General features: G+C 40.8%; 1 protein-coding gene across 1 annotated transcript in view; it reads right to left on the bottom strand.

Annotated features, from left to right (window-relative positions):
• Positions 1–15,329, bottom strand: part of DNAH14 (dynein axonemal heavy chain 14) — a 176,164-nt gene that overhangs the window by 93,893 nt on the left and 66,942 nt on the right. The window contains 7 exon segments of the mRNA XM_044291995.1: positions 2,261–2,314; positions 4,360–4,591; positions 9,339–9,589; positions 10,450–10,537; positions 14,316–14,390; positions 14,480–14,598; positions 14,789–14,893. Of these exon segments, the coding sequence (XP_044147930.1) occupies positions 2,261–2,314; positions 4,360–4,591; positions 9,339–9,589; positions 10,450–10,537; positions 14,316–14,390; positions 14,480–14,598; positions 14,789–14,893 (924 nt within the window).

Raw genomic sequence — 15,329 nt, forward strand, 5'->3', positions numbered from 1 at the left:
CTCACTATTCTGCTGGTGGAGTCACTGTGTACATACATTACTTATCCTGCACTGATCCTGAGTTACGTCCTGTATTATAATCCAGAGCTGCACTCACTATTCTGCTGGTGGAGTCACTGTGTACATACATTACATTACTTATTCTGTACTGAACCTGAGTTACATCCTGTGTTATACTCCAGAGCTGCACTCACTATTCTGCTGGTGGAGTCACTGTGTACATACATTACATGACTTATCCTGTACTGATCCTGAGTTACATCCTGTATTATACTCCAGAGCTGCACTCACTATTCTGCTGGTGGGGTCACTGTGTACATACATTACATTACTTATCCTGTACTGATCCTGAGTTACATCCTGTATTATACTCCAGAGCTGCACTCACTATTCTGCTGGTGGAGTCACTGTGTACATACATTACTTATCCTGTACTGATCCTGAGTTGCATCCTGTATTATACTCCAGAGCTGTACTCACTATTCTGCTGGTGCAGTTACTGTGTACATACATTACATTACTTATCCTGTACTGACCCTGAGTTACATCCTGTATTATACTCCAGAGCTGTACTCACTATTCTGCTGGTGGAGTCACTGTGTACATACATTACATTACTTATCCTGTACTGATCCTGAGTTACATCCTGTATTATACTCCAGAGCTGCACTCACTATTCTGCTGGTGGAGTCACTGTGTACATACATTACTTATCCTGCACTGATCCTGAGTTACGTCCTGTATTATAATCCAGAGCTGCACTCACTATTCTGCTGGTGGAGTCACTGTGTACATACATTACTTATCCTGCACTGATCCTGAGTTAGGTCCTGTATTATACTCCAGAGCTGCACTCACTAGTCTGCTGGTGGAGTCACTGTGTACATACATTACATTACTTATTCTGTACTGAACCTGAGTTACATCCTGTGTTATACTCCAGAGCTGCACTCACTATTCTGCTGGTGGAGTCACTGTGTACATACATTACTTATCCTGTACTGATCCTGAGTTACGTCCTGTATTATAATCCAGAGCTGCACTCACTATTCTGCTGGTGGAGTCACTGTGTACATACATTACTTATCCTGCACTGACCCTGAGTTACGTCCTGTATTATACTCCAGAGCTGCACTCACTAGTCTGCTGGTGGAGTCACTGTGTACATACATTACATTACTTATTCTGTACTGAACCTGAGTTACATCCTGTATTATACTCCAGAGCTGCACTCACTATTCTGCTGGTGCAGTCACTGTGTACATACATTACATTACTTATCCTGTACTGATCCTGAGTTACATCCTGTATTATACTCCAGAGCTGCACTCACTATTCTGCTGGTGCAGTCACTGTGTACATACATTACTTATCCTGTACTGATCCTGAGTTACATCCTGTATTATACTCCAGAGCTGTACTCACTATTCTGCTGGTGCAGTCACTGTGTACATACATTACTTATCCTGTACTGATCCTGAGTTACATCCTGTATTATACTCCAGAGCTGCACTCACTATTCTGCTGGTGGAGTCACTGTGTACATACATTACTTATCCTGTACTGATCCTGAGTTACATCCTGTATTATACTCCAGAGCTGCACTCACTATTCTGCTGGTGCAGTCACTGTGTACATACATTACTTATCCTGTACTGATCCTGAGTTACATCCTGTATTATACTCCAGAGCTGCACTCACTATTCTGCTGGTGCAGTCACTGTGTACATACATTACTTATCCTGTACTGATCCTGAGTTACATCCTGTATTATACTCCAGAGCTGCACTCACTATTCTGCTGGTGCAGTCACTGTGTACATACATTACATTACTTATCCTGTACTGATCCTGAGTTACATCCTGTATTATACTCCAGAGCTGCACTCACTATTCTGCTGGTGGAGTCACTGTGTACATACATTACATTACTTATCCTGTACTGATCCTGAGTTACATCCTGTATTATACTCCAGAGCTGCACTCACTATTCTGCTGGTGGAGTCACTGTGTACATACATTACATGTCTTATCCTGTATTGTACTGTAAATTTGGTGCACGTTTTGTTCATTGTTGGTTTTTGCAATTTCAAGCAGAAAATAATTTTGGATAGTTATTTTTCTAATTTCTATTCTATTTCTTAGGAAACATTTCTGGGCAGATAAGAGCAAGTAAGATGATTGGAAACCAATGACTTGTGTGACCAGTTACCCCAGTGAGAAACCACACCATGAATAGTCTGGAATGGGAATCAAATCACCTTGTAGTCCAGGCTTTCTGAGCAGTTGAAGACCACGCACTGTTTTCCTAAAGCCTGAGAGTAGAAGGGGAAGAATATAATAAATGTATTATAGAATTACCATACAGTATAAGTATAAAGACATGACGACCAGTTATAATAGAGTCAAATATGATGGATGAGTCAATGTGACAATCATCTTAGTGATCTACTGGGCTCATATCCATGACTAACCTGGGACAGTCAACAATCTATCAATCTGTGCTGCCAAAACGAAGACCCTGTGTCGCCGCATGGCTGCGCATTATGTGAATGCAGGGCCATCTGGTAAGTCTTCTGATAAACACCCAGTATATCCAGGGTGTTACTCTAGGTAGGACACATGGAACACATCCCTTGGGGCCTCCATCGCTTTTGTGACCCAGAGGGCCTACAGCATCCACCATCCCTGATGGCCATGTGGTCATTGCATCCAGCCAACAACCAACGGACAAGTGGACGTGCCCTCAGGTTTGACCTCTAAGTGAGCTGCTATCTACTGATCTGCCATAGACTTTAGTGGAGCGGGCCATGTGCACACTCCTCTACGTGTGGTACGTCCCAGACCAAAGAGGTGGGGTCGGGGCCCATCAATGCAATATCCCCAGGGGCTTCCACCAACCTTAATCCAGGTTTTTGGTAAAGGCTGAATATTTTTAGGAGCCGAGGAGGCATACTTTAAAAATATAAATTTAGCTCAGCCATATTCAAACAAATCATATTACATCCTGTATTATACTCCAGAGCTACACTCACTATTCTGCTGGTGGAGTCACTGTGTACATACATTACTTATCCTGTACTGATCCTGAGTTACATCCTGTATTATACTCCAGAGCTGCACTCACTACTCTGCTGGTGCAGTCACTGTGTACATACATTACATTACTTATCCTGTACTGATCCTGAGTTACATCCTGTATTATACTCCAGAGCTGCACTCACTATTCTGCTGGTGGGGTCACTGTGTACATACATTACATTACTGATCCTGAATTACATCCTGTATTATACCCCAGAGCTGCACTCACTATTCTGCTGGTGCAGTCACTGTGTACATACATTACTTATCCTGTACTGATCCTGAGTTACATCCTGTATTATACTCCAGAGCTGCACTCACTATTCTGCTGGTGGAGTCACTGTGTACATACATTACATTACTTATCCTGTACTGACCCTGAGTTACATCCTGTATTATACTCCAGAGCTGCACTCACTATTCTGCTGGTGGGGTCACTGTGTACATACATTACATTACTGATCCTGAATTACATCCTGTATTATACCCCAGAGCTGCACTCACTATTCTGCTGGTGCAGTCACTGTGTACATACATTACTTATCCTGTACTGATCCTGAGTTACATCCTGTATTATACTCCAGAGCTGCACTCACTATTCTGCTGGTGCAGTCACTGTGTACATACATTACTTCTCCTGTACTGATCCTGAGTTACATCCTGTATTATACTCCAGAGCTGCACTCACTATTCTGCTGGTGCAGTCACTGTGTACATACATTACATTACTTATCCTGTACTGATCCTGAGTTACATCCTGTATTATACTCCAGAGATGCACTCACTATTCTGCTGGTGCAGTCACTGTGTACATACATTACTTATCCTGTACTGATCCTGCATTACATCCTGTATTATACTCCAGAGCTGCACTCACTATTCTGCTGGTGGAGTCACTGTGTACATACATTACTTATCCTGTACTGATCCTGAGTTACATCCTGTATTATACTCCAGAGCTGCACTCACTATTCTGCTGGTGGAGTCACTGTGTACAGACTTTACATTACTTATCCTGTACTGATCCTGAGTTACATCCTATATTATACCTCAGAGCTGCACTCACTATTCTGCTTCACAGGCCAAGGATGATATGTCGGTGCAGGGCAAGTGTTTACACAGGACACGGCATAATGTGGAGTCAGAATATTTTTTGTAAAGAAAATCCCTTTCCATATTGGACAGCAGTGATTTGGGGTCAGTGATCTGCCAATATCACCCCAATGACCCATTTTAAGCAGCATGATTTAATCTCACACTATATCAGCAGGAAAATTACTTTGGCTAGATCTTTGACAGTTTCAGTCTTTCCGGTACCAGCTGGTCCTGCCGGAGATCCCCCAAGATGCAGATCCAGAGCTCCAGTCAATGTCAACCAGCATCGGTCAGTGAGGGGTGTTATGACCAGACGAGAAGAACAGCCCAGATACTCATAACCATACATGAAGGAGGCCCCGGCCTGTACCACGTAGCAGGAGTTATTCTGTTTGTTCCATTCATATCGAAGCTGCCTGCAACAAAGAGGAGGACCTTACATTGTGGCATCTACTGCAACTTATACAAGAATATGCAAACAATCTGAAATCTAGATGCATGATCTGCATGTATATGATGTAGGTACAGATAGTACTGCCTCCCTGTAAATGATGCAGGTAGAGATAGTACTGCCTCCCTGTCTATGATGTAGGTACAGATAGTACTGCCTCCCTGTAAATGATGCAGGTAGAGATAGTACTGTCTCCATGTATTACCCTGTAAATGATGTAGGTACAGATAGTACTGCCTCCCTGTCTCTCCTTGTACATAATGTAGGTACGAGTAGTACTGCCTCCCTGTCTCCTCCTGTAAATGATGTAGGTACAGATAGTACTGTCTCCCTGTCTCCTCCTGTAAATGATGTAGGTACAGATAGTACTGTCTCCCTGTCTCCTCCTGTAAATGATGTAGGTACAGATAGTACTGCCTCCCCGTCTCCTCCTGTAAATGATGTAGATACAGATAGTACTGCCTCCCTGTCTCCTCCTGTAAATGATGTAGATACAGATAGTGCTGCCTCCCTGTCTCTCCCTGTAAATGATGTAGGTACAGATAGTACTGCCTCCCTGTCTCTCCCTGTAAATGATGCAAGTACAGATAGTACTGCCTCCCTGTCTTTTTTCCCTGTAAATGATGCAAGAACAGATAGTACTGCCTCCCTGTCTCTCTCTGTAAATTATGATGGTACAGATACTACTACCTCCCTGTCTTTGCCTATAAATGATGTAGGTACAGATTGTACTGCCTCCCTGTCTCTCTCTGTCAATGATGTAGGTACAGATAGTACTGCCTCCCTGTCTCTCTCTGTCAATGATGTAGGTACAGATAGTACTGCCTCCCTGTCTCTCCCTTTAGATGTTGCAAGTACAGATAGTACTGCCTCCCTGTCTCTCCCTTTAGATGTTGCAAGTACAGATAGTACTGCCTCCCTGTCCTGTAAATGACATAGGACCAAATAGTCCTACCCCCATCTTTTTTTTTTGTGGTGATTCCTGTGGCAACCTTTCTTGTGAAAGACTGCAGGAAGCAAATGAATGCAGGAGTTTACACACAGAGAAGCCAGATAGGAAATGATGGCCACTGAGATCACAAACTAGAAGATGAATATTCAATTTTTCATGAAATCTAGATGTGATTGGGCAGTCAGATGGTGCTCGAGGACCCACAACAGTAAGGGGGTAGGGGTGTCCAAATCGTAAACTACCTGTGCACTGTGGAAGCCAGGCAATGAAGTGGACAGCTGAGTTTCTAAAATAAAATATTCTACAAAATGAGGCAGATGAGTGTCTGGTGGCCCCAGATCGAGCAGCATTTTGTGTTCTTGAATGGTATGGAACTGTAAAAACGGATTATGTTGCACTGTGTGGCGGTGTAATATCTGTACCTACATCATTTATAGGCAGTACTATATACACCTACATCATTTATAGGCAGTACTATCTGTATCTACATCATTTATAGGCAGTACTATCTGTACCTACATCATTTATAGGCAGTACTATCTGTATCTACATCATTTATAGGCAGTACTATCTGTACCTACATCATTTATAGGCAGTACTATCTGTACCTACATCATTTATAGGCAGTACTATCTGTATCTACATCATTTATAGGCAGTACTATATTCACCTACATCATTTATAGGTAGTACTATCTGTACCTACATCATTTATAGGCAGTACTATATACACCTACATCATTTATAGGCAGTACTATCTGTACCTACATCATTTATAGGCAGTACTATCTGTACCTACATCATTTATAGGCAGTACTATCTGTACCTACATCATTTATAGGCAGTACTATCTGTATCTACATCATTTATAGGCAGTACTATCTGTATCTACATCATTTATAGGCAGTACTATCTGTACCTACATCATTTATAGGCAGTACTATCTGTACCTACATCATTTATAGGCAGTACTATCTGTACCTACATCATTTATAGGCAGTACTATCTGTACCTACATCATTTATAGGCAGTACTATCTGTATCTACATCATTTATAGGCAGTACTATCTGTATCTACATCATTTATAGGCAGTACTATCTGTATCTACATCATTTATAGGCAGTACTATCTGTATCTACATCATTTATAGGCAGTACTATCTGTATCTACATCATTTATAGGCAGTACTATCTGTATCTACATCATTTATAGGCAGTACTATCTGTATCTACATCATTTATAGGCAGTACTATCTGTACCTACATCATTTATAGGCAGTACTATCTGTACCTACATCATTTATAGGTAGTACTATCTGTACCTACATCATTTATAGGCAGTACTATCTGTACCTACATCATTTATAGGCAGTACTATCTGTACCTACATAAGGACTGTATAAACATCTCTTACTGTTAATTTCTGATCACTTATCCCGTCCACGGGACTGCAGAGGCTAATAAACCCGTCATGTCACTCAGTCCCCAAAACCATTAGCGTTCCACGGTAATAAGATAAAAATAATATGACAAAGAGGAATTTCATTTTCACCAGGGTCTAATATAAAGGCGAGCCGATGAGAGAAGAGAGGCGTTATAGTGAGCGTATCTAGAAATGAACTCGATGTTCCCTGGATGGAGATGAACCAGGGGTGGTCATTAGTTCTGCAGCTCGTTATCTCCGGGAATGAACTGGTAAGTGACAGGCGGACACCAGGAGCTATTCTCCTGTATGGTGGATGTTAGCAAGTAAGACGTAGGGAAAGTGCAAGGAGTAAACACCCAACCAAGCTTAAAGGAGAACGCCGCTTCACTAACTGGTAGCCCTTTAATGTTTACTTATGCAAGTAGGAAATTTGACTCAAACCCATTATTTCTTTCTTAAAGGGGATGTGCAGTTTGGAAATCCTATTGACTGGCTCCATCTTAGTCTACCATGAATGCAGGAGCCATGTTACTCTCGCTGGTTAATGTCTGTACTGATGTCTCTACGCCATGTCCTATGTAATTTCATGACCCTCTTACTATAAAGTATCTCCCCATGCGGACCTCCTTACATTTCAGTTTGCTTATCTGTCCACCAAGGTGCTCCTCTGCTTCCTTTGGTCAATGATGTTTGCTCGTCTAAAGACAACCAGCTGACATCACTGGGTGAAGTGGGGGGTGGCTGCTTATTTCCCATGCACAGACCCAGTAGGCAGACATGTCAACTCACTTGGGTTTACTAGGAGCCACTCTATTTTAGCCTCCCTCACCCAGTAATATAGAGTCTGGGGCCTTAATGAGGTCATGAGTCTGGAGCATGGTGATAATATAAGAGTCTGGTCTGGGGATGCTTCTGGTATGGCGACTGATTAACATAGGGGTCCGATCTAGGGACTGATAATATTGGTGTCCGGTCTGGGGACTGATAATATTGGTGTCTGGTCTGGGGACTGATAATATTGGTGTCTGGTCTGGGGACTGATAATATTGGTAACTGGTCTGGGGACTGATAATATTGGAGTGTGATCTGGGGACTGATAAAATTGGTGTCTGGTCTGGGGACTGATAATATTGGTAACTGGTCTGGGGACTGATAATATTGGTAACTGGTCTGGGGACTGATAATATTGGTGTCTGGTCTGGGGACTGATAATATTGGTGTCTGGTCTGGGGACTGATAATATTGGAGTGTGATCTGGGGACTGATAATATTGGTGTCTGGTCTGGGGACTGATAATATTGGTAACTGGTCTGGGGACTGATAATATTGGAGTGTGATCTGGGGACTGATAATATTGGTGTCTGGTCTGGGGACTGATAATATTGGTGTCTGGTCTGGGGACTGATAATATTGGTGTCTGGTCTGGGGACTGATAATATTGGTAACTGGTCTGGGGACTGATAATATTGGTGTCTGGTCTGGGGACTGATAATATTGGAGTGTGATCTGGGGACTGATAATATTGGTGTCTGGTCTGGGGACTGATAATATTGGAGTGTGATCTGGGGACTGATAATATTGGTGTCTGGTCTGGGGACTGATAATATTGGTAACTGGTCTGGGGACTGATAATATTGGTGTCCGGTCTGGGGACTGATAATATTGGTGTCTGGTCTGGGGACTGATAATATTGGTGTCCGGTCTGGGGACTGATAATATTGGTGTCCGGTCTGGGAACTGATAATATTGGTGTCTGCTCTGGGGACTGATAATATTGGTGTCTGGTCTGGGGACTGATAATATTGGTGTCTGGTCTGGGGACTGATAATATTGGTAACTGGTCTGGGGACTAATAATATTGGTTACTGGTCTGGAGACTGATAGTATTGGTAACTGGTCTGGGGACTGATACTGGTATTGGTGTCTGGTCTGGGGACTGATAATATTGGTAACTGGTCTGGGGACTGATACTGGTATTGGTGTCTGGTCTGGGGTGCTGATATTAATAAATGAACCCAGACTGAGGTATAGGGGGGTCTGTTCTGAGGTTAAATATTCAAACAAGGGACTGATGTCTGAAATTAATACAGGGGGTCTGGTCTGGGGTCTGATATTAATACAAGGGGTCTGGTCTGGGGTCTGATATTATTATGGTGAGGAGATTTGAATATATTTAGCCAAGTCCTTTTATTTAAACCAGGCCCAACAAAAAAACACTCCTATCATTGCTGTGACCCGCTGTTTGAGTATCACTCTGTGAAGGTTCAAAACATTTCTAAAATGCTATGTTTAAAAAGATCAATGGCAAGAAGAACATGAATGGGGAGAGACCCACCTTGTCCATTCAAAGTCTTGAGCGGTAAACACCTTGTTCCTCAATAATTCGGTGAGGACGTCTCTGCAGTGCACATAGAGGATGAGCAGAGCCTCCAGGGTTCTCTTCTGGTGGAGCAGAGGAACCTCTACAGCCAGTTCTGCCAGTTCTCCAAGACGCTTCTCCAGGTTGGAAAGGATGGTTTTCAGCTCAGTCTCTGGATCCGCACTATCGAAACCTTTAAGACAGTCCTTACTGAACATTATCTGACTCTGAAATAAAGACAGGAACATCTTAGTGACAATATCTTTTTTTTTAATAGAATAAACATCTACTAAAGGGAAAATCTACTAGAAAATCATATATATACATCAATTCCATAATGAAATTATATTATTCAAACCGCTCCCTTTAAATGGCTTTTCCCATCGAGATGAATGGGGCCGGTGGAGATATGCATGACGGCTGCTCCACTGAGACGAGCAACACAGGAGCCGCGAATGGCGGTCCCCATCCCTGTACAGCGCATGCAGTCCCACGGCATAGGAGATAGGGAGCAGAGACACTGGGTGCAATGTCACTGCCCTCATTGCACCTAGAAGCTCATTTACATATTATAAAACAGCATTTCTGACCTCCAGCTGAGTCTGACCTTACATTTCCCCTGTGGTGACCCCTGCAGGAGAAACATAGCATTACATGTCAGCCATTGCACTGTACGCCCAGGGCCCACCAGAGCAGAAGACACTCTTAGGCTATGCTCACATCTGCATCATAGGCTCTATTAGGGAAAAAAGGTAGACAAAACTCGTCATGCTGCGCTATTTTCTCTTATGGAAACCCAACGGACCGCTGGGTGACTTTAGTTTCTGCCTTATGGTGGATCCCCGCTGCCATTTTTGTGAATTTTCCGTTCCTAGAACAGAACAGAAAGGCTGGCGCAGATGTGAACGAAGCCGTGCATCGATTTACAGCTTTGGAATGTAAACAAAAATCTTTCCATTCACTGATAGCAAACGGAGATCTTGAAAATGGTGATGTAATGGAAGACAAAATATATTATTATTATTTTATTTACATAAAATCCAAAAGCTGCGGCACAGAAGCCTCCACCGACATCACTGACACGTACCACTACAAGAATGACCTGTCCCGGGTGGGCGAGGATCCATTTCTTAAAATCTGACTGGCCCCAGTCCAGCACGCCCGCTCTGACCAGCCTGCAACGTAAAGGTCATCAGATTATTAGCGGTAATTGGACTTTATATTGGATATTTGTAGTGTTTAATGATATTTTTAGAGATATTGTGCAGCACATCGCGGACACTGAAGGTTATCACCCATAATTGCATTTTTTATTTTCTTATACAAAAATGTCCAAAATTCTATTTCTTAATATATCTTTATAACGGTTGGAGTTCTGATTTTCTGATACAGAGCTCCAAATCCCCTGCATAGATAGAGGGGGGTTTACTAAGACTGTATGCTGGAGTAAAATGCGCCAGACATCTGAATGTGGTGCAACTTTTACAAAAGAAAATCTATGCCTGCTGTGAGCGAGTGTAGATATGTGCTAGAATTTACTCAGAAAGATAGATAGATATAGACCAGGCATGGCCAACCTATGGCTCTCCAGCTGTTGTAAAACTACAACTCCCACCATGCCCTGCTGTAGACAGTCTGGGCATGCTGGGAGTTGTAGTTTTGCAACAGCTGGAGAGCCCTGGTTGGCCATCCCTGAGATAGATGGATAGATAGATATGAGATAGATAGATATGAGATAGATAGATATAGATAGATAGATAGATAGATAGATAGATATGAGATAGATAGATAGATAGATAGATAGATATGAGATAGATAGATAGATAGATAGATAGATAGATAGATAGATAGATATGAGATAGATAGATAGATAGATAGATAGATAGATATGAGATAGATAGATATGAGATAGATAGGAGATAGATAAATATGAGATAGATAGATAGATAGACAGATAGATATTAGATAGATAGATAGATATTAGATAGATAGATAGATAGGAGATAGATAGATAGATAGATAGATAGATAGGAGATAGATAGATAGATATGAGATAGATAGATAGATAGATAGATATAAAATAGATAGGAGATAGATAGATAGATAGATAGATAGATAGATAGGAGATAGATAGATATGAGATAGATAGGAGATAGATAGATAGATATGAGATAGATAGATAGATAGATAGATAGATAGATATGAGATAGATAGACAGATAGATATTAGATAGATAGATAGATATTAGATAGATAGATAGATAGATAGATATTAGATAGATAGATAGATAGATAGATAGATAGATAGGAGATAGATAGATAGATATGAGAGAGATAGATATGAGATAGATAGATAGATAGATATGAGATAGATAGATAGATAGATAGATATGAGATAGATAGATAGATAGATATGAGATAGATAGATAGATATGAGATAGATAGACAGATAGATATTAGATAGACAGATAGATATTAGATAGATAGATAGATATTAGATAGATAGATAGATATTAGATAGATAGATAGATATGAGATAGATAGATATGAGATAGATAGATATGAGATAGATAGATATGAGATAGATAGATAGATATTAGATAGATAGATAGATAGATAGATAGACAGATAGATATTAGATAGATAGATATTAGATAGATATTAGATAGATAGATAGATAGATATTAGATAGATAGATAGATAGATAGATATGAGATAGATAGATAGATAGATAGATAGATAGATAGATAGATAGGAGATAGATAGATATGAGAGAGATAGATATGAGATAGATAGATAGATAGATAGATATGAGATAGATAGATAGATATGAGATAGATAGATAGAAAGATAGATAGGAGATAGATAGATAGATATTAGATAGACAGATAGATATTAGATAGATAGATAGATATTAGATAGATAGATAGATAGGAGATAGATAGATAGATAGATAGATAGGAGATAGATAGATATGAGATAGATAGATATGAGATAGATAGGAGATAGATAGATAGATATGAGATAGATAGATAGATAGATAGATAGATACAGACGTGGACAAAATTGTTGGTACCCTTTGGTCAATGAAAGAAAAAGTCACAATGGTCACAGAAATAACTTTAATCTGACAAAAGTAATAATAAATTAAAATTCTATAAATGTTAACCAATGAAAGTCAGACATTGTTTTTCAACCATGCTTCAACAGAATTATGTAAAAAAATAAACTCATGAAACAGGCATGGACAAAAATGATGGTACCCCTAGAAAACACAGAACATAATGTGACCAAAGGGACATGTTAATTCAAGGTGTGTCCACTAATTAGCATCACAGGTGTCTACAACCTTGTAATCAGCCATTGGGCCTATATATATGGCTCCAGGTAATCACTGTGTTGTTTGGTGATATGGTGTGTACCACACTCGACATGGACCAGAGGAAGCAAAGGAAAGAGCTGTCTCAAGAGATCAGAAAGAAAATTATAGACAAGCATGTTAAAGGTAAAGGCTATAAGACCATCTCCAAGCAACTAGATGTTCCTGTGAGTACAGTTGCACATATTATTCATAAGTTTAAGATCCATGGGACTGTAGCCAACCTCCCTGGACGTGGCCGCAGGAGGAAAATTGATGACAAATCTAAGAGACGGATAATCCGAATGGTAACAAAAGAGCCTAGAAAGACTTCTAAAGAGATTCAAGGTGAACTTCATGCTCAAGGAACATCAGTGTCAGATCGCACCATCCGTCGTTGTTTGAGCCAAAGTGGACTACATGGGAGACGACCAAGGAGGACACCATTGTTGAAAACGAATCATAAAAAAGCAAGACTGGAATATGCCAAACTACATGTTGACAAGCCACAAAGCTTCTGGGAGAATGTCCTGTGGACAGATGAGACAAAAATCGAAGTTTTTGCCAAGGCACATCAGCTGTATGTTCACAGACGAAAAAATGAAGCATATCAAGAAAAGAACACTGTCCCTACTGTGAAACATGGAGGAGGCTCTGTTATGTTCTGGGGCTGCTTTGCTGCGTCTGGCACAGGGTGTCTTGAATCTGTGCAGGGTACAATGAAATCTCAAGACTATCAAGGAATTCTAGAGAGAAATGTACTAGCCAGTGTCAGAAAGCTTGGTCTCAGTCGCAGGTCATGGGTCTTGCAACAGGACAATGACCCAAAACACACCGCTAAAAACACCCAAGAATGGCTAAGAGGAAAAAATTGGACTATTCTAAAGTGGCCTTCTATGAGCCCTGACCTCAATCCTATTGAGCATCTTTGGAAGGAGCTGAAACATGCAGTCTGGAAAAGGCACCCTTCAAACCGGACACAACTGGAGCAGTTTGCTCATGAGGAGTGGGCCAAAATACCTGCTGAGAGGTGCAGATGTCTCATTGACAGTTACAGGAAGCGTTTGATTGCAGTGATTGCCTCAAAAGGTTGCGCAACAAAATATTAAGTTAGGGGTACCATCATTTTTGTCCATGCCTGTTTCATGAGTTTATTTTTTTACATAATTCTGTTGAAGCATGGTTGAAAAACAATGTCTGACTTTCATTGGTTAACATTTATAGAATTTTAATTTATTATTACTTTTGTCAGATTAAAGTTATTTCTGTGACCATTGTGACTTTTTCTTTCATTGACCAAAGGGTACCAACAATTTTGTCCACGTCTGTAGATATGAGATAGATAGATATGAGATAGATAGACAGATAGATATTAGATAGATAGATAGATATTAGATAGATAGATAGATAGATAGATAGATAGATAGATATGAGATAGATAGATAGATAGATAGATAGATAGATAGATAGATAGATAGGAGATAGATAGATAGATATGAGATAGATAGATAGATAGATAGATATGAGATAGATAGATAGATATGAGATAGATAGATAGATAGATAGATATATATCGGTATCTGGGTCAGCACTTACTTTTTCACCACGTCATACATACTGGTCTCCACATTTCCCAGCCACTGCTCCACGGAGCCTCTGACGCGGACATTTCTACGGACAGCAGCAGAGATATCACCGGAGACTTTACACAATGTTCTAAGATAATGACTCATGTTAATTAAAACTAAATAAAAACCTACTTCGGCATGCAGATTCTCTCCCCTTCCGCAGATACAATGGTCTCCACCTCGGGGGAACTGTTCAGGTGATGTTTTATGTCCAAGCGTTGGATGTTCTCGAAGCACTTCACCAGGTGCGGCTGCGTTACATAAGGAGCCCCATCTCTCAGTCAACATCTCTTAGAGAGTTTTCTAGGGCTTGAAAAACATGGCTGCTCGCTTCTGCAAATAGCACCACCCCTGTTCACGGGTGGCGTCTGGTATTGCAGCCATTTTTTTCTAGCCCTGTACAACAGATTTAACAAGTAGAGAATTTGAAGGATGACTTGCCTGGATGACATTGGGGTTCTTGCTTCCAGCCAAAATAGAGAGAAGGTCGTCATTGCTGAGGAAGTAGAACCGGGGGAAAACCCTGCGCTTAATTTCCAAAAAGTCCTGGCAGGGAAAATGGACAAGGAGTCATTACCACCTACATAATGGCGATCAGTCTCTAGCAGCTCACAGGCCCAGCTTATCAATTCTGCAGACATACTGTCTTCTTAAAGGGACATTCTAAGAACATAGATCGAAGGCCTAACCATCAATAGATCTCAGACAAAGACTGAGGAATGGTGACAACATTTTGGTATGACTTTTGGTGTCAACTGGGCCATGTGGAGTCATGATCAGGAGTTCTTCCATACATTTCTGGTTGCACAGATTTCCCATCTCACGGAGTTAAAGCAGTTGTCCCACAAAAAAAAAAATATATATTTTTTTTAAACCAGCCCCTGGATCTGAATACTTATGTAATTAAAAATTTAGTATAGCCACTGAGTTATTCAATAAAATGTATCTGCATAGTGCCGCCTGCTGTTTGTTCTTTTATTTC

The sequence above is a fragment of the Bufo gargarizans genome, chromosome 4 (genome assembly GCF_014858855.1).
Source record: "Bufo gargarizans isolate SCDJY-AF-19 chromosome 4, ASM1485885v1, whole genome shotgun sequence".
Taxonomy (NCBI): Eukaryota; Metazoa; Chordata; class Amphibia; order Anura; family Bufonidae; genus Bufo; species Bufo gargarizans.